Below are 24,844 nucleotides of genomic sequence, written 5' to 3' on the forward strand. Positions count from 1 at the left end.
TTCTCAACCAGTCGTTTGAACTGAGAGAAAACCGAAAACACATCCGACTTGTATTTTAAGGGATACAACCAAATGTATTTTGAGAAGTGATCAATAAAATTAAAATAACATAATAGCGATATTCATCAATAGATTTGTCAAAAGTTCCCCATACATCAGTGTAAATCAAGTGTAATGGTTTGGTACTAACAAGAGTACTTTGTGAGAAAGGCAATTTGTGACTTTTGTGGACACTGCAAGACGAACAGTGAAGTTGACACAATGAGGAAGCAGTAACTGGAATATTGCAGCGTTGCGACACAAGTTGTAACACATTGTTTGAAGGATGACCGAGCCGATGGTGCCACTAAAACGCATGAGATAGACGCACAGTGTTTATTGTAGGCTCATAAGACAAAGGTCCATAGTAGACACCGTTAATGTTCGTCCTCCGTAACTGTGTGGTCCCCGTTTGAAGTTCCTTCACAAGAAAGTGGGAATCAAAAAGTTCAACAGATACTTTATTAGTTTTAAACAGCTGAGAGATGGACACTAGATTATTTTGTAACTTTGGAACACACAAGACATTGCGCAGAGTAAGGACGGAAGCGAAAGTGGGAATGGTAGACTGACCTATATGGGAAATTTGTAGAGAATTATCGTTGCCCAGGCGAACTTCATTAGGACCAGTGTACTCTGAAAAGGTCTGCAAAGGGTTCACACTTGGAGTGGCGTGGTGAGAAGCGCCCGTGTCAAACAGCCATGATGAGGTCGAGCCGATGGTGGAATTGGCCGTAGGAGACGGATATGACGAAGCGGCCTGCATGGGAAAAACATTATGTTCTTTCAAAAATCGGGCTAACTTCCGGCAAACTCGCGTTTCATTACCAGCAAAATTACAAAATTTGCAAACAACACCCATTCGATTGGTTCTTCCTTGCGGTGAATTTGGTCTGTTATTGGCGGTACCGTTGTTATTATTATTACGGAACCTTCGGATCGACGCAGGCTGTTGATTACGAGAACCAAAAGAGCCACGTTGAGTAATATTAGCACTGGTCATTAAGGACTGGTGAGCATCATCGGCCTCCTTTAGTTGGCGTTCATGATCAGTGAGAATGTCTGCTAATTCTCCCAAGGAAATTGGAGTTTCACGAATGCGGACAACTGACATGATAGATTTGTACTCATCTCCTAATTGAGTCAAAACATAGACAACAATGTCTTCATCGGAGACCGGACACTGAGCCAAAGCAAGTTCATCAGCTATGGAACGCATATCATTGAGATAGGCGGTAACGGACCGAGCGCCTCTCGGGTTTTTCCTGAGCTTGGCCTTGAGGGAAATGATTCGTCCTCGAGTGGCACTAGCATAACTGACGAGAAGTCGTTGCCAGGCATCATTGGCAATTTTAGCTGTGGATATGATGAGGGGCTGGATTGTGTCACAACAGCTCACCAAAAGAGCGTTGATGATTATCTGGTCTTGGCGATACCAGACAAGATGAGCCGAGTTCGCGATCGTGTGAGCAGAATCATTAAATGCGGCTGGTTCTTTGACAGAACCGTCAATGAAGCCGAGAAGATTGAAGCCAATCAATGTGGATTGGACCTGGCGCCTCCAGACAGAAAAGTTCGAAGGGGTGAGTTTGATAGGAAAATGTGATGGGACTGTGAGTTGGATAACCTCAGTGGTGTTCGCAGGTGTACTGGCCATTTGATAAGGAGATAGCAATAGGGAAGGAAAAAAAAAACTCTAACGAGATTATAGCTCTTGATAGTAAGGTTGCGAAAGAGTGTGTTGATCAACATAAATGAGCAGAGTTTAAATAGAGTACAGGAGAGGAGAAATAGAGGGAAGTTAGAGCTACTGGCCTAGTCTACAGGAGCCTATTTAGAACAATTAAGTAAATATAAAATATCAACCACTCATATGCTTAATAGGTTCCACATTCACCGTTCCCCGTGCTGGGTGGAAGTACATATATAGGTGACTACAAATACGTGAGGTTGTCTTTGTGCATTTTTCTTGTAATGATAAGATGATGAATTATAGTAATTTGTTCCGACCCGAGACATAAACAACGACAAGGATAATCAGATTTGCCAACTGAACCAATGTAAAAATAAATAATTGTGAAATGGATATATCCATATATCGCTAACTCATATTTACGAAATGTAAAATATGGCAAAAGCTATATCGAGAAGAAGTTCTTGTAGGAATAGACGTATTTGGTTACCATAAGAGTGCACGTAGAATACCAAAGGGAGTTATTCATGTTCAAGCTAGGCTAGTTTCAATAATACCATTGTCACTGTTACAGATGTACCGGGTGGTCGTGTAGTTTCTTGGGCTTTCGCCAGTACATCTGGATTCAAGGGAATGAGAAGAGAAACACCTTTTGCTGCTGAAACCGTGGCATCAAATGCTATACGTACAATAGTTGATCTGGGTATGCTACGAGCAAGAAGTGGTGATAAAGGGTCCCGGTCTTGGAAGGGACGCAACATTACGAGATATTCTTCTAAGTGGTATACTATTAACTTTCTTACGGGATGTATGCCACACAATGGGTGTAGACCTCTGAAAAAAGACGTTCGTAGAAATGAACATTGAAAAAATCTCAAGGGAAAGAGAAATAAAATCATGAATTTGCTAATCTAATCAAATAATATTGCTATGATTCGAGAGAAAGTCATAGTATCTACTCGAACACTACAGTGAAAATATGTTGAATCAAGAATAGAAATTAAACGTCTTTATTATGGCAGCTTTATTCTGTCTCCACTTATGAAAGCTCAAGCCGAAACAACAGGCAGTGCGATGCAAAGAGCTTTGCTTGGGGAAATAGAAGGAACATGTATCACATGTGTAAAATCTGAGAATGCCCTGCATGAATATTCTACCATAGCGGGTATTCAAGAATCAATACATGAAATTTTAATGAATTTGAAAGTTTAAATTGTATTGAGAAGTAATCTATATGGAACTTGTGACGCGTCTATTTGTGTCAAGGGTCCTGGATATGTAACTGGTGAAGATATTGAAATTAATATAGATGTTTGAATTCGGTAACGTTGAAACAGACGTAGTGACACAAATATTTATAACGCAGTTTCGGGCAAGCAGCCCTAATCTGCGAGGCACTTCTCAAATTGAGAATTTGCCTAAATCCACTAAAAGCTCAATATTTGAAGTACACTTGGTTTAGGGAACGGGGATTACACAATATGATTTCCTATCAAGCTATTGAGACCTAAACACTTGTACTACTTTTCAAGGGGATTTGGGTATCTCTCTCAATTACTCTCGTGCTCACGATTAGGTGCTGAAAGCGTAAGAAGAGGAATTGTGATGCATCTTCTTTTATAAGCCGAGAGTTATTGATTGAATGGGAATAGGGTTGCTAATCCTATTTAGATTAGGAATTGAATTCCTAATCCTTGTTTGACTTGATGATCCCCTTTTGTCTAGAATTTGACAAACTTGTCAACAATCTCCCCCTTTGTCAAATTTTAGCAAAAACATTGATCCATCTGGAATCTTCTCAAGAGTTGCCACATGTGATTTGTCTCCCCCTTAATTTGTGGATCTCTTCTTCAATTTTGATAACATTGATCCATCTGGAATCTTCTCAAGAGTTGCCACGTGTGATTTGTCTCCCCCTTAATTTGTGGATCTCTTCTTTAATTTTGATTATTCTCATGGGTTGTCTCAGCAATTTTTCTCCCCCTTAATTTGTGGGGTTATTTTGGTTGATGGTTTTGGATTCTTGTCTTCAGGGAAATGATTTGAGTTGATGCCAAAGATTGGGGTTGCATAAATAATATGCTAGGCTTTCACAAAAGAAGTTTGCCTTTTTTTTTTTTTTTTTTTTTTTTTTTTCATAGTGTCATTTGTCTGAACCAAACAGAAATAGAGATAAAAGGACTTGTTCTGTTTCAGCTGCTGTCTGCCTGCCTGCTTTACAAAAAAAACTTCCTTGTGTTTCATAGTAACAGATTTGCCTGAACCAAGGAGAAACAAAAATAAAAGACCAAAAATAAGGGGACTGTTCACAAAAATAAGGGGACTGTTCAGTCTGCTGATGCCATTGCTTCCACATTGTCTCCCCCTTTTTTGCTAAAAGGTTTAAGGTCTGTTTTCTGATGTTGAAACAGAAGTTTCAACATCCTTGTCTTGAGAGTGTTCCTGACTTCCTTCTTCTGATCCTTGTTCTTCTTCTTGTTTTTCTTCATCATGCTCTTTTAGAACTGTTAGCCATTCTGATATCTCTGCTTTTTCTTCCTTGATGTTCATATGTTTTCTTAGGAGTTCTTTTTCTGAGATTTCTAACTCTGTTAGTCTTCTTTCAAAATATTTGATCAATGTCTTGGAGGCTAGTGGATTTTCCTTTGGAGCTGTGGTTTTTAGATCATTTTGATGGTTCCCCTTTCTCAGCTTGATAGTGGTGTTGATGTTCTTGACACTGATTTTTGGACCATGTGTTTTGAGACCTTGTTCTATCAGGATGGCAAAGATAAGGTTTGGAAAAATCAGGGAGGTGTTGGATTTGGTGTCCTCTGCTAGGTTTATGATTTGAGAGTGAATAATGTTACCCATATTTGATTGAATCCCTTTCCCTATCTTGTACAGTAACTCAGCTAGGGTCCATTTCACAGTAGATTCATGTAGAGAGGGCATCCAGTTGGCAAGTGCTATTTTCTGGAGGACTGCATATTTGCTTGTAAGAGATGCTGCCTTGATCTTGTTCCTTTCAAAGATGACATTTCCAGCTGTGAGTTCTTGTGCAATTTCCTCACTATTTATCTCCATGTTTTGTTCTGCTTCTGGGGTTCCTAGGTACTTGTTGATAGTTGATGCGGCCCAACATAATGAAGATCCATCAAGAGTACCAATTGGGCCAATCACAAGGCCCAAGTCCAAATGATGCGGCCCAACATAATGAAGATCCATTAAGAGTACAAATTGGGCCAATCACAAGATCCAAGGCCCAAATCAGCTTTATTATTTGTGGTCATCAATATTTTAAAAAGAAAACACTAGTTAGTATTTAGAAAGGATTCCTTAAACCCCTTTCTAAATAGGACTCTATTTACTTGTTTTCTAGATTAGGTTTAGGACTCTTTTTCCTATTGTATTTAGGATGCTGCCCCTATACCTATATATAGGGCACATCAATATCAGTTTTGGAAAAAGCTTTAATTCAATAAAATTCGTAAGTTTTTCTTTACACTTGTGTAAGAAACCTTATAGCTAATTGTGGACTCAATTAGTGGCTAGTCATGGACTCGACTAGCAAATTGATTCGTGGACTCGAATCAATCTTCCTTTCTTCAACCTTTAGATTTAGGTTCGTGGACTCGTTCTTGAATCGAAGGAAACTAGATCCGACTCTAGTTGATTGAAGATTGCATCATCGAGGTACTTGAAGCTACAATGGGATTCTTCCAAGTCTTTGAGGATTCAAGACAATGGGTTTCTCGTGAGGTTTAAGGTATTTTGATTCATCTCTATCTTTGCATTGAGAGCATTCTTGGGACAATACTCATCTTATTTGAATCTTGGACTAGGTTCATATCAATTTGGTATTCAGAGCCTAGGTTTGTCTCATTATCATTTGAAATTTGGTTTCTTTGGTTCCCTAGGTTTATCGTTTTTATCTTACATACTACTTTTTTCGTGTCTTATTCATTAAAAAAAAACCCCAAAAAATTTTCTTTTGCATTCTTGATTGTGTTCTTGAATCTTGATACATGTTCTCCAGTTTCTTGAAAAACAATCCCGAAAGTGTTTTCCCTTTTTCCCGTCCAATATCAACGAGACCTCACACCTCCTAAGCACCATATTACCACATATTCTGTCAAGAAAACAACCCCATCTCACTCTTACCTATATCCAAAGCGCATTTACGTGCAATCGCATCTCAATCACACCCTGTCCAGATTTCCGCGAGCTGTGACCAGTTTCAAAGAATTACCTATATCTTGAGATCCACCGGTTAGTTTTATCTGAAATTTTGATATGTTTTAGATCTCTTCTGGGGAGTTCTTTTGATATATTATACACTGTCTAATTCCTTCTGGTTAGTGAGTTATTGATCTTCAAAGTCAGAGCATTGTTTCTGTTTTTCTGGGCGATTCTTGAAATTCTTGATTCTCTTTTGAAGGGGTTGTGTGGTTCCTCTTGGTCCGAAATTTTTTTTGTTATTTACAGTAGTTATTTGGAGGTTACCTATCAAAAAAAGTTTTAAAAAATCAAGAAAGTTGAAAAAAAAAAAGCAAAAAAAGAGAAAGCTATAAAGAAGAAGAATAAGGTTGGGGAAAGAATTTGGCTAGTAGGAGAATTTTGGAGGGACAAGGAAGGGGAAAAGTATAAGGTTGGAAGGAGTTCTTGATAGATTCCTATTTTGTTGTGGTATACTTGAACCCCTCTTACATTCTATTTGTCTCTATCTGTTGATATTGGTCTTGCATATCTTTCTGCCATACTTCCTTCTTTGGTTTCTTTTTTCTTTCAAATCTTATTTAGTTTCTTTGCTCGTATTGTCCTTTTTCTTTGCTTCTTGCTCTCAATTTTATTACCTATCTCGCGATACACCCTTACTCTCAAAGGCTTGTGAAGTCTTCCAAGGTACGTTTTCTTGAACTTTGAGGTTGAATCCATATCAACTTGAGTACCGGACTAGAATTTTCCTTTTTGGAAAAAGGCTTGTGAGAGTATTTGCCACCTTGAGCGATACACGAGTGGAGTGTGTGTTTGTAAGAGTGTGTAGTGCACCCCCAGAGCCATATAATCCACCTCTTACCTGCGAGCTGAGAATAGTGAGGGAGCGAGCCAACTTTTTGGTTTCACTAACGTGTCTACTCACATATCTTCTTGTTTTTAGATTTTGTTTCTCATCTACAGATGGCTGAAGAGGTTCCAAACACACGTAAGAGATTGGAACAGAAAATAGATGCTCTAGCGTTTGCCATGGAAGGTTTAAGCACTCGAATGAGTAATCTAGAGCAACACCCTAAGCGAGTGCAACTGCCACTCTATACTAGGGGAAACATTCATGGAAAGGGATGCATTATTGTTATCAATTCGGATCGTTGTATGAATTTAGCTAGTGCAGCCATGGTGGACTACCTTAAGTTACCTCTTATCAATCACCCCCAACCATACAATCTTATTGATTCAGGGGATGTGAGAGTGACTAAACAAGTTTTTATTCCTTTTTGTATTGGCAAGTATTATGATGAGGTTTTATGTGATATTGTGCCAATGCGTACTGCACATGTTTCACTTGGAAGGTCATGGCAACATGACAGACATTTTTATTATAATGCACTCAACAACACATGCAATGTCACCTATAATAGATTTATACATGTGCTTAAGCCTCTACTTCCAAAACAAGTAGAAGAAATTCAACTGAGATCGAAGCAAGCTCTCAAACCAGCCTTGAAGAAAGAAGAAATCAAAGAGAGCAAACTGGAACCTCCACGTTTAGAATTGGAGTCACCACTCCAGTCCTCTAACTTAGATTGTAGCCAAACAAAGGAACCGCTATCAGTGGTACAGTGGAAAGTACCGGCCAGAGCTATCAAAGTGCAGCCTTGCTTGCTAACAAAAAAGGATAATAAGCAAGAGAAAAGAAGGGGAGTAACTATTTACTCACTTTTATTTCAAAAGCATGCATTAAAATTCTCTAGATTTGTTTGCCATGTTTCTATTAATGACCTACTTGCTAGATGTGTTAGAAATTTGTTTGCCTCCATACATCCAAGATTCCTTAATTTTGATTTTACTAAAACTTTATTTGATAGAGATAAGGAATCACTAGGAAGTTATAAGGCACATTTGAAAACTTCTTATGAGAAATACTACTTGCTCAAGGGGTTTTCGTTCAAAGTTAATGGGATTGGCACTTTTTGCTTTGTTTTGGGCAATGATTTAATTGTTGATTCACATAAGGGACAATTTGGTTTTCCAAAGAGTGATGATGTTTTGCATGGAAATTTTCATTGGCCAAAGAAGAAAAAAGATATAGAATCTTATGTTCATAATTGTGCTACTTACCACCACAATGAATCTAAATCATTAATTGATATTTCCATGGATTTTGTGTTGTGTTTAGCCTTAAGCTCTAGGAGGAAAGTTGTTGTGCTTGTTGACAATTCAAACAAGATAGCAAAATTTAATATGTCTCATTTTGTTGAATTATTACCATCCAGAATGTTTAAATTCTCTGATGTGTCATTAGACTTATCTGTCTTACTTGTTGATTGTAGGATGATGATTGGAGCGACTCGTGTCAAGCATCCCAAGAAAAAGTTCCATGAGCGTGATAAAACAGAAAGTGAGCTTGCTACTTTGTCTTTCACTGAAGATTTGGATTCGAGGACGAATCCTTTTCAAGAATGGGAGAATAATAGGAACCAGTACACATGGAATCCAGTAAGGGTAAATAGTGGGCTCATCACAAGGCCCATAACTACATCCTTAAAGAATCATTGGTGGAAGAAACAAGAAGGCCCAATAATAATTCCATTCGATAGAGGAAAGTATTATAGTGGCCCATTTCAAGTGATATCATGGATCGAAGACAATGCATACAAGATTCGAGGTCGAATCATTTTCAAGATGGGGAGGATGATGCGGCCCAACATAATGAAGATCCATCAAGAGTACCAATTGGGCCAATCACAAGGCCCAAGTCCAAATGATGCGGCCCAACATAATGAAGATCCATTAAGAGTACAAATTGGGCCAATCACAAGATCCAAGGCCCAAATCAGCTTTATTATTTGTGGTCATCAATATTTTAAAAAGAAAACACTAGTTAGTATTTAGAAAGGATTCCTTAAACCCCTTTCTAAATAGGACTCTATTTACTTGTTTTCTAGATTAGGTTTAGGACTCTTTTTCCTATTGTATTTAGGATGCTGCCCCTATACCTATATATAGGGCACATCAATATCAGTTTTGGAAAAAGCTTTAATTCAATAAAATTCGTAAGTTTTTCTTTACACTTGTGTAAGAAACCTTATAGCTAATTGTGGACTCAATTAGTGGCTAGTCGTGGACTCGACTAGCAAATTGATTCGTGGACTCGAATCAATCTTCCTTTCTTCAACCTTTAGATTTAGGTTCGTGGACTCGTTCTTGAATCGAAGGAAACTAGATCCGACTCTAGTTGATTGAAGATTGCATCATCGAGGTACTTGAAGCTACAATGGGATTCTTCCAAGTCTTTGAGGATTCAAGACAAAGGGTTTCTCGTGAGGTTTAAGGTATTTTGATTCATCTCTATCTTTGCATTGAGAGCATTCTTGGGACAATACTCATCTTATTTGAATCTTGGACTAGGTTCATATCAATAGTGTCTGGTGTGAATTTATAAAATTTACCTCTCAAGTATGCCTTTCCATACATAGGACTGCTAGGTGTAGAGATGGTTTTTGTAAGATTGCAGTAGAACTCTTGTACTATCTTTGCTTCATAGGGCTCAATATTAGTCACTGTTCCAAGAAGCTGGTTTGTGACTAAGATATCTTGAATCTGTTCTTGGTTTTCTAGCTTACTTATGTCAAGCAGTTTTTGGCTTATAATCTTTCTTCCCACTATTCTTTTCAGTAGACTTGCTGATTCTTTTTTCAAAAAGACTGTACTGTGGGGTTTTGGCAGGTTTGGCATGTCAGCATTAGTAACTGCCTTCTGTTTCCCTTTTTCCTTTTTAGACAGTTTAGGTGTTTTCTTTTGTTGTTTATCTTTTCTGGCAGGTACCTGGGATTTCATTTGGGCTCGGGTCTTTACTCTAATAAGGCTTTCATTTTCTTCATGTGGTGACCAGTCCGGTTCATCCTCTGTTGCTATCCTTCTTGATTTCTTGCTTGTTGAGGGCATAGATGGGATGTTTGGCTTTCGTTGAGGAGGACCTACCCGTATTGGGAAGTCGTTTGGCCTTTTTGCCCTAGGATCAGCTCCTTCAAACGGGTCGGGTTTCTTCCTTTTTCTAGGGTTTTCATTTACTGGAGAAATTGGAACAGGGGATTCAATGGGTGATTCAATGGGTGTGGTGTGTTCTTCGTTCTGTGGTGTGGGGGAACGGTTTGTCTCTTTGGAGTTTGCCTCTTCTACGGAGCTGACATAAGATCCTAAATCGGGTTCCCAACCGCGATTTATGGCAAACCTAAGTTGCACTACAAGGTCGTTTGGGTCGACAATTCGATTGTCCCCAAAGTCAGTCGCAATGGGCATGCATTCAGGTTGTTCAACAGGATCAATTAGGGGAAGATTTTGGTTACCTGGTGAATTGGCGTTCTGTTCTTGTGGTTTTCCGAATGGTACTCTGGCTATCGGAACAGGGTCCATCGCAATGTTGGCGGAATCCTCTTCTTCGACACACACAGGGTTCGATGATTCTCCAGTGCCGGTGTGTTTTGAGGTGCTGTTGGTTGTTCCTCTTCCAGGTAACTTTCCCATTCTCTGATTTCTGGTTCTCACCATGGTTACTGTTGTATGAAGGTTGAGGATGGGTGGTGATTTTCTTAGGTGGAGGTTGAGTGGAATCGGGTGAGGGTGATGACTCTGTTTTGGATTTGGGACTTTTGAGGTATGGATCCGGGTTTGAGCTTTTGTGAAGGGGCGGAGGATGGTAAGACATGGGCCGGTTATGGGTTGATGAACTTGTTTTGTGGATTGGACCCATGTGTTATTTGTTTTAATTGGTGAGTATTATAGGATACACAGGCCCATTTCAGCCCTTAATTTTGTGTATCTATTCCCATCTAGCGCTTTGGTCAAAATATCTGCTAGTTGTCTTTCTGTACTTATGTGAGTAAGACTGATGATTTCATCTTCAACTAATTCCCTTATGAAATGATGTCTGATGTCTATGTGTTTTGTCCTTGAGTGTTGGACGGGATTTTTTGAAATGTCTATTGTGCTCTTATTGTCACAGTGGATTGTCATGGTTGATTGTTGCATTCCATAGTCTTCTAGCATCTGTTTCATCCAAAGTAGTTGTGTGCAACAGCTTCCTGCTGCAATATATTCGACCTCTGCTGTTGATAGGGAAATAGAGCTTTGTTTCTTGCTGATCCAAGATACTAGATTAGTACCTAGGAAAAAACATCCTCTTGACGTACTTTTTCTATCATCTATGTTACCTGCCCAATCAGCATCACAATAAGCTGAGAGATGATGATTGGTGTCAAATGAAACCATATTCCTAGATCAGATGTCCCTTTTATGTATTTAATGATTCTTTTGACCGCTTTTAAATGTTGCTCGGTTGGATTTGCTTGGTATCTTGCACAAATTCCTACTGCAAAGCTTAGATCTGGTCTACTAGCGGTTAGATACAGTAACCCTCATATCATGCTTCGATACAGGGTTTGTTCAACCGGTTTTCCCTCTGTATCCCTTGATATTCTCTCTGTTGTTGGAACAGGTGTTCTGACAACTTTGCTTTCTTCTAGACCGAATCTCTTGACTAAATTTTTGGCATATTTGCTTTGAGAATTGTCTAGTTGTCTGATTTGCAGACCAAGAAAGTAGGTTAATTCCCCAACCATGCTCATCTCAAATTCTCCTTCCATGTTGATGATGAATTGGTCTTTGTGGTCCTCGAGTGTTGAGCCAAATACTATGTCATCAACATAGATTTGGGCAATGACTATGTTTTGACCAAGTTGTTTGACGAATAGGGTTTTGTCCACGCTGCCTCTTGTGTAACCCTTTTTGACTAGGAAATCAGTGAGGCGTTCGTACCAAGCCCGTGGTGCTTGTTTTAGACCGTATAGTGCTTTGTTGAGTTTAAAAACACTTTGTGGAAAATGGGGGTCTTCAAATCCTTTTGGTTGGGCAACATAAACCTCTTCTTTTAGATATCCATTCAGAAATGCAGTTTTCACATCCATTTGGTAGAGTTTTATTTTGAGTATGCAAGCTACTGCTATGAGTAGCCGAATTGATTCAATTCTGGCTACTGGGGCGAATGTTTCCTCGAAGTCTGTTTCTTCTACTTGAGTGTATCCTTGAGCTACTAGTCGGGCTTTGTTACGTATGATGTTTCCTTGTTCATCTGTTTTATTTTTGTAAATCCATTTTGTCCCTATGATATTAGCATGTTCCGGTTTGGGGACTAGCTCCCAGACATTGTGTCTGTTGAATTGCTGTAATGCTTCTTGCATGGCTTCTACCCAAAATTCATCTTTTAGGGCTTCCGTGATGTTTTTGGGTTCAATTTTTGAGGTGTAGCAATAGTCATAGTCTCCTTCTTCCATTTTTTGAAAGTCTCGTTTCTTTCCTCTGGTCCTGATTCCTTCATTTAGTTCTCCTATGATGTTCTCTATTGGATGATTGTTCTGTACCCTGGTTTCATCAGTGGTATGGATTTCTTCTTTTTCTTCAAGGTCTAGAGCTTCTTCTTTTTCTAATGTTTCTGGCTCTGATTTCTGATTGTGTGATGTTGGAACGGCTGTTTCAACACCACACCAGTTATCTCTTCATCATCTTTGGGAAAATCTTCTGTTGTGTCATTGACCACAACATTGATGGACTCCATGACAGTGTTTGTCCTAAAGTTATATACTCGGTATGCCCGGCTGTTTGAGGAGTATCCTAGAAAGATCCCTTCATCTCCTTTGATATCAAATTTTCTCAATGGTTCTCTATCTTTTAGAATATAGCATTTGCTTCCAAACACATGTGTGTGTTTTAAATTTGGTGTTCTTCCTTTTCCAGATTTGATATGGTGTCATGTTGATTTCTTTTCGAATGAATACTCGGTTTATCAGGTAGCATGCTGTGTTAACTGCTTCTGCCCAGAATTTTGATGGAAGCCTTTTGTGATTTAAGAGGACTCTTGCCATTTCTTGGATGGTTCGATTCTTTCGTTCAACTACCCCATTTTGTTGGGGTGTTTTTGGTGCGGAGAACTCATGATGAATTCCATTTTCTGTACAGTATTCTTTGAATTTTGAATTCTCGAACTCTCTTCCATGATCACTTCTTAGACGAATAATTTTTCCTATTCTTCCTTCTTTTTCATTCTGAATTTTGATGATGAGGGTTTTGAATGTTTCAAATGCTTCTGATTTTTCTCTAAGAAAGTTTACCCATGTGAATCTTGAGTAGTCATCAACTGTTACATAGACATATCTTTTTCCCCCTATGCTTTCTGTCTGAGTTGGTCCAAACAAGTCCATGTGAAGTACTTCTAAGATTCTAGAAGTGTATAATCCTGAGGTCTTCTTATGGGCTGTTCGGGTTATCTTGTTTTCAAGGCATGCATCACATTTTTTGCTATCATCTATGTCAAGTGTTGGAACTCCTCGATAGACTCCCTTCTTTAAACCCTTTTTCATGTCATGAAAGTTTATGTGGCCCATCCGTTGGTGCCATAGTTGTGTTTGATTGATAGTTGTCTGTAGGCAAGATAGATCACCGTCCCATGTGTAGCATTTATTTGTGGATTTTCTTCCGATCATAACACATTCATGATTATGATTGAGAACATTGCAACTATTTTTTGTGAATTCCACTTTAAGTTCATCTTCACATAGTTGACTTATACTAATCAGGTTTGCTTTTAACCCCTGTACTAGGAAGACTTTTGACAGTTTTGGTAGTCCATGTACATTCAGGATTCCATTTGCAACGATTTTCCCTTTTCCTCCATCTCCGAAGGTAACATATCCTTCATCTTTATAGTGTATGTTCTCTAAATTTTCTGGATTTCCAGTCATATGCCTGGAACATCCACTGTCAAAATACCATATATCTTGCTCCTTGTTTGTTTTGGAAGTGTATGCAACATTTTGGTCTTTTCTTACCCAGATTTTCTTGCTATTATTTCTGTTGTGTGGTGACCATACCCTGTTGTTTTGTATGTAGTAATAGTCGTTTTGTCTTTTGTAGCAATGTGCTTTGATGTGTCCTAGTTTGTGACAATAGTAGCACCTTATTCTTCTTCGATGTCGGAAGTGCTGTTGCGACACCTCCTGTATTTCAGGTTGGTTATTCTCACTGGTGTCCGTGCTTGGAGTCCCGGGTCTTTTGGTAAGCTCCTTAATTTCTTGTAGCAGTTTTGTTTCTCTGTTCTTGAGGTCTAGGAGTTCGTTCTGGGCTTCTTTGTACTGTTTTTCTATTCGCTCTTTTTCATTCTTTAAATAGTGATTATCTTCCATGAGTTCCAAGTTTTTCTTGATGATTTGCTCCCATTTGGCATTTAGTTGAGAGTATGCCTCTAGTAACTCTTGCATGTCATCACTATTGTTGTCTTCATGACTAGCAGTGAATGCTACGAAGTTCGTGTTGTTATCATCTTCTTCACTATCTGAGTCATCGCTCAGAGTTGTTATATATGTTTTATTTTTCCTTTTCAAGTATGTAGCACATTCTATTTGAATGTGTCCAAAGCCTTTGCATTCATAGCATTGTATTCCTTCAGTAATTGTATTATCTCTTCTCTTTGGATTGGATGGTTTTTGATTTGTAGAATTTACCGGGTTGTTTGAGAAGTTTTTATTTCTGGACTTGTTAAACTTCTTGAGAACTCGGTTAAAATTCTTTGTTAGTAGTGCAATTGACTGTTCCATGGTTTCTGAATCAGTTTCTGAGTTCTCTTCTTGTCTGGACTGTAATGCTATTCCTTTACCATTGTTTTTCTGACCTTGTAGCATCTCCAGTTCATAGGTTTGAAGATTTCCGATTAGGTCACTTAGTCTGTATATATTCAGATCTTTATGCTCTTGAATAGCGGTGACTTTCATTTGGAATCTTCCCGGTAGTGAGCGTAGAACCTTTTTGACGATCCTATGTTCGGGTATAGGTTCGCCTAAGTTGAATGCGTCTCCAGATATAATTAAGACTCTGCCACTGAATTGGGTGATGCTTTCTTCCTCCCCCATTTTCAGGTTTTCAAATTCAGTTTGTATCATCTGAAGCTTCGATTGTCTTACAGTTGTGTTTCCTTCATGATGATCGCACAATATACTCCACGCAATTTTGGCTATGCGTGTTGATGCAATTAGTTTAAAAGTGTCTTCGCTTACTGCCCCATATATTGCATTCATAGCTTTTGAGTTGAAGTCATATTCGGTTTTCTCTTCTTCGCTCCAATCAGTTCTAGGATTTGCATTCCCTTTATCATCAACTGGAGTTTTCCATTCGTTTTCTATTGCATTCCAGACGCCTTCTCCTTGTGCTAGAATGTATATCTGCATTCGAGCTTTCCAGTAGGAGAAGTTTGTGCCAAGTAGAGCTGGGGGTCTATTGTTTGAAAGACCTTCTCTTGGGAACTCCATTTGGATCCTGCTGGTAACTTCAGCAGACCAGCTCTGATACCAATTGAAATTAATATAGATGTTTGAATTCGGTAACGTTGAAACAGACGTAGTGACACAAATATTTATAACGCAGTTTCGGGCAAGCAGCCCTAATCTGCGAGGCACTTCTCAAATTGAGAATTTGCCTAAATCCACTAAAAGCTCAATATTTGAAGTACACTTGGTTTAGGGAACGGGGATTACACAATATGATTTCCTATCAAGCTATTGAGACCTAAACACTTGTACTACTTTTCAAGGGGATTTGGGTATCTCTCTCAATTACTCTCGTGCTCACGATTAGGTGCTGAAAGCGTAAGAAGAGGAATTGTGATGCATTTTCTTTTATAAGCCGAGAGTTATTGATTGAATGGGAATAGGGTTGCTAATCCTATTTAGATTAGGAATTGAATTCCTAATCCTTGTTTGACTTGATGATCCCCTTTTGTCTAGAATTTGACAAACTTGTCAACAGATATCATCTTACCCCCTTCTGTAGAAATCGTTGATAACACACAACATATAGCTTGGTTGACCGAACCAATTGTATTGGTCCAACAATTACCTACCATGGTGTTGGACTATTCATTCTCTAATTCAACTGTACTGTTTACTGTATACATGCATTCTCGATATCTTTAGATTTAAGTATATTTTGGAATTTTAGTTATTAACTTTTGAGCTTAATTGTGCTAAGAAATTAATTAAATGCAAATTAAAGGAAGACATGACATGCAGTAAGTAGTTTTGATTTATTTCATTTCGTGATGGATTCACCGTACCCCGTGCTGGGAGGAAGTACATATATAGTTATTTATTGATTATTGATTTATTCATTAATTATAACGCAGCTCAGCCCTGCTGTCTAGGCCACTAGAAAAACCTTTAATTTAGGCCTTTCTAAAGTTGATTTCAAGAGGGGTATCGCTAAGAACCAAACGCTTTTGTCCACCTTCCACCGAAATGCCAACATCACGGCAGTTGTATGAGCAGTAATAGCACACATCTGGACAAGACATGAGCTTGTAAGCATTTGTTGTTTTTACAATCTTGAACCAATTGTTTAGGGTTTGTGAACCAGGATTTCCTTTTTCTCCACCTGCTGTTATGTAATGAGAATCATCATACACCGAGAGATCGCCAACTATCGTCCAAACATTATTCTCTGGACATCCCATAGTGTATGCGTCCGGGAATTCAATGTTGAGGTCACTCCATTCACGAACCACACCTTTCTTCGGATCAACTGGGTAGAACTGCATCGTGTTTCCCCACCAGTAAGGATCATCTTGAACCACACTTTGTGGGCAACTCTGACTACCAGTGGAAGCTAGGTCCAACCCACCGCCTTGGTCCTGGAGAAGTGGTACAACGTAGTACTTGACACCAACCCGAACAATCTTTCCGTACATATCAAGTACCGGGCTTTGTGTGTTTTGTGAGGTTTTTATGTTGAGTGAGCTTTGTGTTTTATTTGGTTGAAGCACTCTTGCTTCGGAAAGGAAGATGGTCATGAGAAGGAGAGAAAGTAATAATAAGACGAATGGTGTCTTCATTGTCTTCTTATATTTGTGGAAATGTGTATGGTATTGGTGTGAGCTGATGAGGGAAGAGGCATATATGCATTATGGTATTTATAGGCAGTGAGAGCACATTGGTAGAGTTATTACAGAAAATGGAAATTAAGCTTTATTTTGTGAGTTTGAAATGGTTACGAATATAATATTAGGTGTTTGGCACTAACGGATTGATTTCATCATTAAACTGTTTTTGACTAAACAACGAAGTTAGATTATGAGTGGATTCACGACACCGGCTTAGTATTATATACTTCATATTAATTATTGATTAATATATATTTTTTTATATCTAAAAAGGAAGGGTGAACAAAATGTTACAAATCAGCTATACACACTTGACGCCATCTAGGTATATCTATCATCAATATCGTCAAACAAAATGTTCAGCATCTTATCTGGAAGGCTTTCCATCCCAGTACGTTGACCATCCATTAACACTACATGCAATACATCAAAGAAGTTGAACTAAGAGTGCAAGCTAATTAATTAATGTTTATACACTTAGGCCCTGTTTAGTAAAATGGCTGTTAGTTGATAACTGTTAGCTGTTTGATTGTAGAAAAGTGTTGGGTAAATTAGCTGTTGGCTGATAACTGTTTGGTATAATTTCTTTTCTCAAAAAGTGAATTGAAAAAATTACATGGAGTAGCTTTTTGAATTTTAGTATTTTAGAGTTGCAAAAAGCTAATTAACCAAACATTTATATTGATATTTTCACTAAATCAAACAATTAATAGTTGTCAAATAAATCAAAATTGGCCTATAAGCCAATTTTTTACCAAACAGAGCCTTACTAATCCATAACAAACATGCATGAAGTACATAATACTAGGTGTAAATCCACTAGCTAGTACGTAGCAATCTAATTATACAATCAAAACTATGTAATGGAAGTATTTTTTATTATTTCACATATAGTACATAACAATTTCAAAGTCACATGCAAAAGCTTTAATTTCATCTGTAATTTTTAATATTAATCATACCAATGTCTCTCATCTAATTAAATATAATATGATTATCGATGCATGTGAAATGATGAATGTCAAAAACCGTTGATGAAAACAATGAGATGGATGAGTGAGTTGGCGTCAAACACCGTACCTAAGCAACTGATCCGTAACAATATAAAATAATTTAATTTCAAACTCACAGGAACAATCCTACCAATGTGCAGTTAGTGCCCTCACTCACCTATATATATATATATATATATATATATATATATATATATATATATATATATATATATATATATGTCTCTTCCCTCCTTCTGTATCCTCACACCAATAGAATACACATTTCGATCATATAGGATAGCCACAATGAAGACACAATTCTTCCTCCTTTCTCTCTTCCTCTTCTCCATCTTGCTTTGTGAAGTAATAGAGGCACAGGACACAAACGCGGTGCTTGATATCCGTGGGAAGATCCTCCGAGCTGGTGTCAAGTACTATGTTGTACCACTACTCCAGGACCAGGGTGGTGGGCTTGACCTAGCTTCCACGGGACATCGTCAGAGTTGCCCGAAAAGTGTGGTCCAGGATGATGTTTACTGGTGGGGCAACGCTATACAGTTTTACCCAGTTAATTCACAAAAAGGTGTGATTCGTGAATGGATTGACCTCAATATTGAATTTCCAGATGTATACACAGGATGCCCGGAGTCTAAGGTATGGACAATTAGTGGAGATCCCTCATCATATGATATTATGCATTACATAACAGATGGCGGCAAAAAAAGCAATCCTGGTCAACAAACTCTAAGCAACTGGTTCAAGATTGTTAAAACAACAAATGCCTATAAGTTTATGTTTTGTCCAAGTGTGTGTGATGACTGCTCATATGTGTGCCAAGATGTTGGCGTTTCCAAGAAAAGAGGACACAGACGTTTGGTTCTCAGTAATACCCCTCTGGAAATCAACTTTAGGAAGTCTTAAAGGTTATTTAATATAATGCAACTTTATTATTATATTATAGCAATAATAATGCAAATAGCAAAAAATAATCGCATATATATATATATATATATATATATATATATATATATATATATATATATATATATATATATATATATAGAGGAAGGTTCAAGTGCGGCAGTGCACTTAGGTGCGGCGGTGCAGTTAATTGTAGGCCATTATATTAGATAAATCCAACGAATCACATTCATCAAGGCTTTTCCGATATTTTCGCGCGCGTTCTCACAGTACGCGAGCTGCAAGGTTAAAGTCGTCATTGGGCACCAGAATATATCAAATCATAGTGTTGTGTGTTTTATGTTCATTATTGGTGCATTATTAACCTTACTGTGGTGTATTTGAGAATTCATGTTGGTGCCTTCCCGAGCGGTCAGTGCGACCGCACTAATAGTTATACAAATATACACCATCCATGTTAGAAAATGCACACAAAAAAAACATGCACAAATTCGATACGCATCACCAGAACGCACCACTAGGTATCACTAAAAGCATCACAGAGTGTTCAGAATACACCATTGGGGTGGTGAGTTATATGGGGTATTTTTTGGGTGTGTTGTGTGTTTTTTTGTGTATTTGTGCATTTCATTGTTGTGCTTTTTCCTAACACTATTGGTGTCTTTTGTTAACACTGTTGGTGTATACTGACAAGCAACCGATATAAATAACCACTATAATTACCATAATACCCTCCACTTACCAGGACGCGCTTAAATCTTTAAATCTTCAGAAATTAGCCGCTGCCGTTAGATTAAGCAGAATGGACGACGCTGATATGGCCGCACCGCCGCACCTAAAGCCACTGCCGCATATGAGCCTTATTCTATATATATATATATATATATATATATATATATATATATATATATATATATATATGCAGCTTTTAATCACTATGTAATTCCTCGCTCTTAGGGGATCGGGTCGGAGATCATGAAATAAAATAAAACTACTTTAATTTCTAGTGCATTCTGCATTTTTATTTCCTAGAAATGTAAATTACCAGAATATACTACAAGTTTTAGTAAATTCTTGTATGAAGCAAGATTTTTTCAAGAAGAAGAAATAACATATCGACAATTTTACTGCGATTATCTACTTCCAGCACCATATAATACTGAAATAACTAAGGTATATAGTCAATATGAACCAAAAGAAAATACTTTAGGAGAAAGAATTAGAGTATTAAGATCATATTTAAAGAGAAAATGCGAAAAATATAGAATACACCAAAAGATTAAAAAAGATAAGATAAATTGATAAAGAGAAATATGTGGATTTATAGAGAAAAGACTAATATTTGGATGTGATAGAGACTATAAAGACAGAAGAAGAAAAACAAAATATTCTAAAAAGTATAGGAAATATAGGAAAGATAGAAAAAATGAATCTTATTACAAGTCATATATAAACTTTGAAAAAGCACGTGGATCTTGAATGCAAAAATTAACCTAGGGTTCTAATTAATTTTATTTCAATTATAAAGCTAGACTAGTTCCAGTACTACTCCAGGTATAATAACGAACATAAAATAGAGAGTAATAAAGGAAAACGTGCATCAGGAAATGTTCACGCAGTTCCAAGCCTCACTCCTACGTCTGCGGGGCCACTCACATCAACCCAAATCCACTATGATAAACAGGAGTGCAAGAGGAGAGTTAATTACACACTAAAGTATAACCTATAACTACTCTAGAACCTACTCCAGCGGATTCGATGTGCAGGCGATCCTCGTTACTTCATGATCTTATTAAGAACCCTTCTCCACACTCAGCAATACAGAATATAACCAGTATAAGTAGATGAAGACTCTCAGAACAAGGGCTTGTAAAAGTGTTTAATCAAAATGCTAACCAAAGTAGCATTTTATATAGGTAATGAGAGGTTTCTTCGATCCACAAATCATGCATTCTTTCCTTTCTTGATTTCGGCTGCTCCAATTGATTTAGATCTCCTCCAAGATAGGGTCTTGACTAAATAAAAGAATTGAAGAGGTTTTTCATCTCCTGGATTACTTTCTTGCGCTGATCCAGTCAAATACTCCAGACGTTATGACTAATCCAGCAACTAATCGAGTAACTACTTTGCCAACTAATCCAAGCCAATATTAAGAGGTTAATGTGCAACATTTTTTACACTTACAATCTCCCCCTTTGGCTATTAGTTGACAAAACTACCAAAAAGATCTCAACGGCTTATAAAAACAAAAAAAAAAAAAATTGCCAGATGAGAAAATAAAGATAAAACTTTGACAAATTTGGATTAGTCACTAGTCAGGAGTAGATTGATGCACACCCTTCTTAAGAAGGAATAATGTATATATGCATAAGACTAGTTCTTTCCTGCTTTGTAGTAGCACTAGAATAGGTCCTGTATCTGTTCTAAGATTATGGTGAGTCTGTTGTATGCATGGCTATTTAAAGCCCCTAGACCTATTGGTTTAATATATAGTTCATTCCGTTTCTATATGGTATCCAGAGCCAAACTCTAATGAGATTATTTTTTTTTTCTTTTTCTTCTCTATCATGGCTTCTTCCTCAGACATTCAAATCATTCAAATCAATGCTCCCACCAACTTTCCTATAAGATTAACATCCTCCAACTTTCAAGTCTGGAGGCGACAAATTCAAGCCTCGTTCATTGGCTTGGGTTTGCTTGGCTATGTTGATGGCACAACTCAGGCCCCTCCTCAGTTCTCTGACACGGCTCAGAAGGAAGTCAACCTTGCCTACACCATTTGGTTTAGACAAGATCAAACCATCCTGAATGCTATTCTAGGGAGCTGCTCCAACACCATTCAACCGTTGATCTCGTCAGTAGTATCTTCGGCAATGGCATGGAACCGGTTAACATCCACCTATCCTAGTTCCTCGCCATCCCGCATTGTGTCACTCAAGACTAAACTGGCGTCCAATCCTCAAAACGGCCGCCCGATAGAAGAATATGTGGATGACATGTTCAGCATTGCAGAATCACTTGCCCTTGCTCAACATCCAATTAGTGAGCAAGACCTGGTGGTTCATATTCTCACTCAGTTAAATGATGAATATGATCATATCGTCCCCGCCCTCCGTGTGCGTCCAGAACCCATCACTTTCTCGGAATTAAAAGACGTGCTTGTTGAGTTCGAAAGACAGCAACGGAAGAAAGATGCGGCTAGACAATCTATGGTTGCGACTGTGAACGTAACGCAAAAGCTGCCGGGGTACTCCAACTCTGGCCGGAACAATTCTAAATCAAATAGAGGTAATACTGGTCAATCCTTTTCACAATATTCGCAATCACGGAATTTTAATCCCCACCGTCGGAGTGTAATCTGTAAGTTCTGCAATCTCACCGGTCATGAGACACGTGAGTGTCGCAAGTTGCAACGTTTTCTACGGGATAATAATGTTTCACTAGAAGCTAAGTATGGCACCAAACCAGTGGTCAACGCTACCACGACTACTTCTGCTCATCATCAACAACCGTGGTTGTTTGATTCTGGCGCGTCCCATCATACTACTTCTGACCCGTCAGTGCTACACTCTGTTACTGAGTATGGTGGTCCAGACCAAATCCACCTTGGCGATGGTACGTCTTTGTCAATATCTCATACTGTTATTTTGTGAGTTTGAAATGGTTACGTATATAGTAGCTAGCTAGGTGAAAGAATATAATATATATATATATATATATATATATATATATATATATATATATATATATATATATATATATATATATATATATATAGGGATGCACTCAGGTGCGAATAAGTGCCCAGGAAGGAAATGCGAACGAATCAGCGCGTGACACGTGTCCAGATCTAATAACTTAAAAAAAACGCGGTTGCATTTTCGTAAATAATTGAACATCGAAGTGCAAGTAAAATCTCTTATAAGTGCACCTATTTTCACCTATAAGTGCATGTAATTTTGCCTTGTTAGCATTCACTTTCCGCAACCATTCATGCACCTGGGTGTGCTTATAACTATATGTGCAACTATTTATAACTATATGTGCAACTACTTATAACTATATGTGCACCTACTTTCACCTATAAGTGCATGTAATTTTGTCTTGTTAACATTCATTGATCTGAGTTCAGCGGGTAGTAATACTCCTGAAAATCACTCGCAAACATTCATACACCTAGATGCAACTACTTATACCTATGTGTGCAACTACTTAGAACTATAGGTGCAACTACTTAGAACTATAAGTGCAACTAAGTATTGATGCTCAGTGTAAATTTTTACTTGCACCTATAATACATTTTACATGCACTTGTAATACATTTTACTTGCACTTCGATGTTCAATTATTTACGAAAATGCCACCGCGTTTTTTAAAAAAATCAGTGTTTCTCATCCATTAGATTTGGACACGTGGACGAACAGAATCCATTCCTATTTCGCACCTGGGCGAGCCGTTCGCACCCGAGTGCAACTCTCTCTCTCTCTCTCTCTCTCTCTCTCTCTCTCTCTCTATATATATATATATATATATATATATATATATATATATATATATTAGGTGTTTGGCACTAACGGATTGATTTCATCATTAAACTGTTTTTGATTAAACAATGAAGTTAGATTATGAGTGGATTCACGACGCCGGCCTATACTAGTATTATATACTTCATCTTAATTATTGATTAATATTTTCTTTTTTATATCTAAAGAAAGGGGGAACAAAATGTTACAAATCAGCTATACACAGTTGACGCCATCTAGGTATATCTATCATCCATATCGTCAAACAAAATGTTCAGCATCTCATCTGGAAGGCTTTCCATCCCAGTACGTTGACCATCCATTAACACTACATGCAATACATCAAAGAAGTTGAACTAAGAGTGCAAGCTAATTAATGTTTACACACTTACTAATCCATAACAAACATATATGCATGAAGTATATAATACTAGGTGTCCTAAATCCACTAGCTAGTACGTAGTAATCAAAACTATGTAATGGAAGTATTATATATTATTTCACATATAGTACATAACAATTTCAAAGTCACATGCAAAAGCTTTAATTTCATCTGTAATTTAAAATATTAATCATACCAATGTCTCTCGATCATCTAATTAAATATAATATGATTATCATATCGATGCATGTGAAATGATGAATGTCAAAAACCGTTGATGAAAACAATGAGATGGATGAGTTAGTTGGCGTCAAACACCGTACCTAAGCAACTGATATCCGTAGGAAGATCCTCCGAGCTGGTGTCAAGTACTATGTTGTACCACTACTCCAGGACCAGGGTGGTGGGCTTGACCTAGCTTCCACCGGACGTCGTAAGAGTTGCCCGCAAAGTATGGTCCAGGATGATGTTTACTGGTGGGGCAACACTATACAGTTTTACCCAGTTAATTCACAAAAAAGTGTGATTCGTGAATGGATTGACCTCGATATTGAATTTCCAAATGTATACACAGGATGCCCGGAGTCTAAGGTATGGACAATTAGTGGAGATCCCTCATCATATGATATTACTCATTATATTACAGATGGCGGTAGAAAAGGCAATCCTGGTCAACAAACTCTAAGCAACTGGTTCAAGATTGTTAAAACAACAAATGCCTATAAGTTTATGTTTTGTCCAAGTGTGTGTGACGACTGCTCATATGTGTGCCAAGATGTTGGCGTTTCCAAATAAAGGGGACAGAGGCGTTTGGTTCTCAGTTATACCCCTCTGGAAATCAACTTTAGGAAGGCTTAAAGGTTATTTAATGCAACTTTATTAATTATTATTATAGCAATAATAATGCAAATAGCAAAAAATAATCGCATATATATGCAGCTAGCTTTTAATCATGTTGGATTATGGAGAATACAGATAGTGATGATTGATGATTGAACTCATTGCAGAGAAGAAGAAGAAGAACACTCTCATTATTGTCTCAGTATTGACTTATTACAGCAGCAAGAAGAGCAAGGCATTCAAAAAACGGTTATAACCGAAAAGGAGGTGTAA

At 37.8% G+C, this 24,844-nt stretch overlaps 3 protein-coding genes across 5 annotated transcripts in view; 1 reads left to right on the forward strand and 2 right to left on the reverse strand.

Annotated features, from left to right (window-relative positions):
* Positions 1–17,096, reverse strand: part of LOC109193234 (kunitz trypsin inhibitor 2-like) — a 29,846-nt gene extending 12,750 nt beyond the window's left edge. Inside the window, exons 1-2 of one of the 2 annotated variants that reach the window (XM_019344073.1) lie at positions 17,090–17,096; positions 16,197–16,865 (exon numbers count right to left, since the gene is read on the reverse strand). In XM_019344073.1, coding sequence (XP_019199618.1) covers positions 16,197–16,862 — 666 coding nt within the window. In that variant the 5' untranslated portion in view covers positions 16,863–16,865; positions 17,090–17,096. Of the gene's footprint in view, positions 1–16,195; positions 16,866–17,089 lie in introns of those variants that run through there. The other variant, XM_019344074.1, reaches the window with a different exon arrangement.
* LOC109193237 lies at positions 347–1,696 on the reverse strand. Its single transcript, XM_019344079.1, has one exon. The coding sequence runs from the start codon at positions 1,694–1,696 to the stop codon at positions 347–349; it is 1,350 nt and encodes a 449-aa protein (XP_019199624.1).
* A 1,084-nt stretch (positions 17,097–18,180) lies between the features above and the next one.
* LOC109193235 (miraculin-like) lies at positions 18,181–24,605 on the forward strand. 2 transcript variants are annotated; one of them, XM_019344076.1, is made up of 2 exons: positions 18,181–18,329; positions 24,093–24,605. In XM_019344076.1, the coding sequence occupies exons 1-2, from the start codon at positions 18,212–18,214 to the stop codon at positions 24,524–24,526; spliced, it is 552 nt and encodes a 183-aa protein (XP_019199621.1). In that variant the 5' UTR covers positions 18,181–18,211; the 3' UTR covers positions 24,527–24,605. The 2 variants fall into 2 exon arrangements, with proteins under 2 accessions (XP_019199621.1, XP_019199620.1); XM_019344075.1 differs by lacking the exon at positions 24,093–24,605 and having other exon boundaries at positions 18,181–18,842.
* Positions 24,606–24,844: the final 239 nt, after the last annotated feature.

This window comes from Ipomoea nil, unplaced genomic scaffold (genome assembly GCF_001879475.1).
Source record: "Ipomoea nil cultivar Tokyo-kokei standard unplaced genomic scaffold, Asagao_1.1 scaffold1847, whole genome shotgun sequence".
Taxonomy (NCBI): Eukaryota; Viridiplantae; Streptophyta; class Magnoliopsida; order Solanales; family Convolvulaceae; genus Ipomoea; species Ipomoea nil.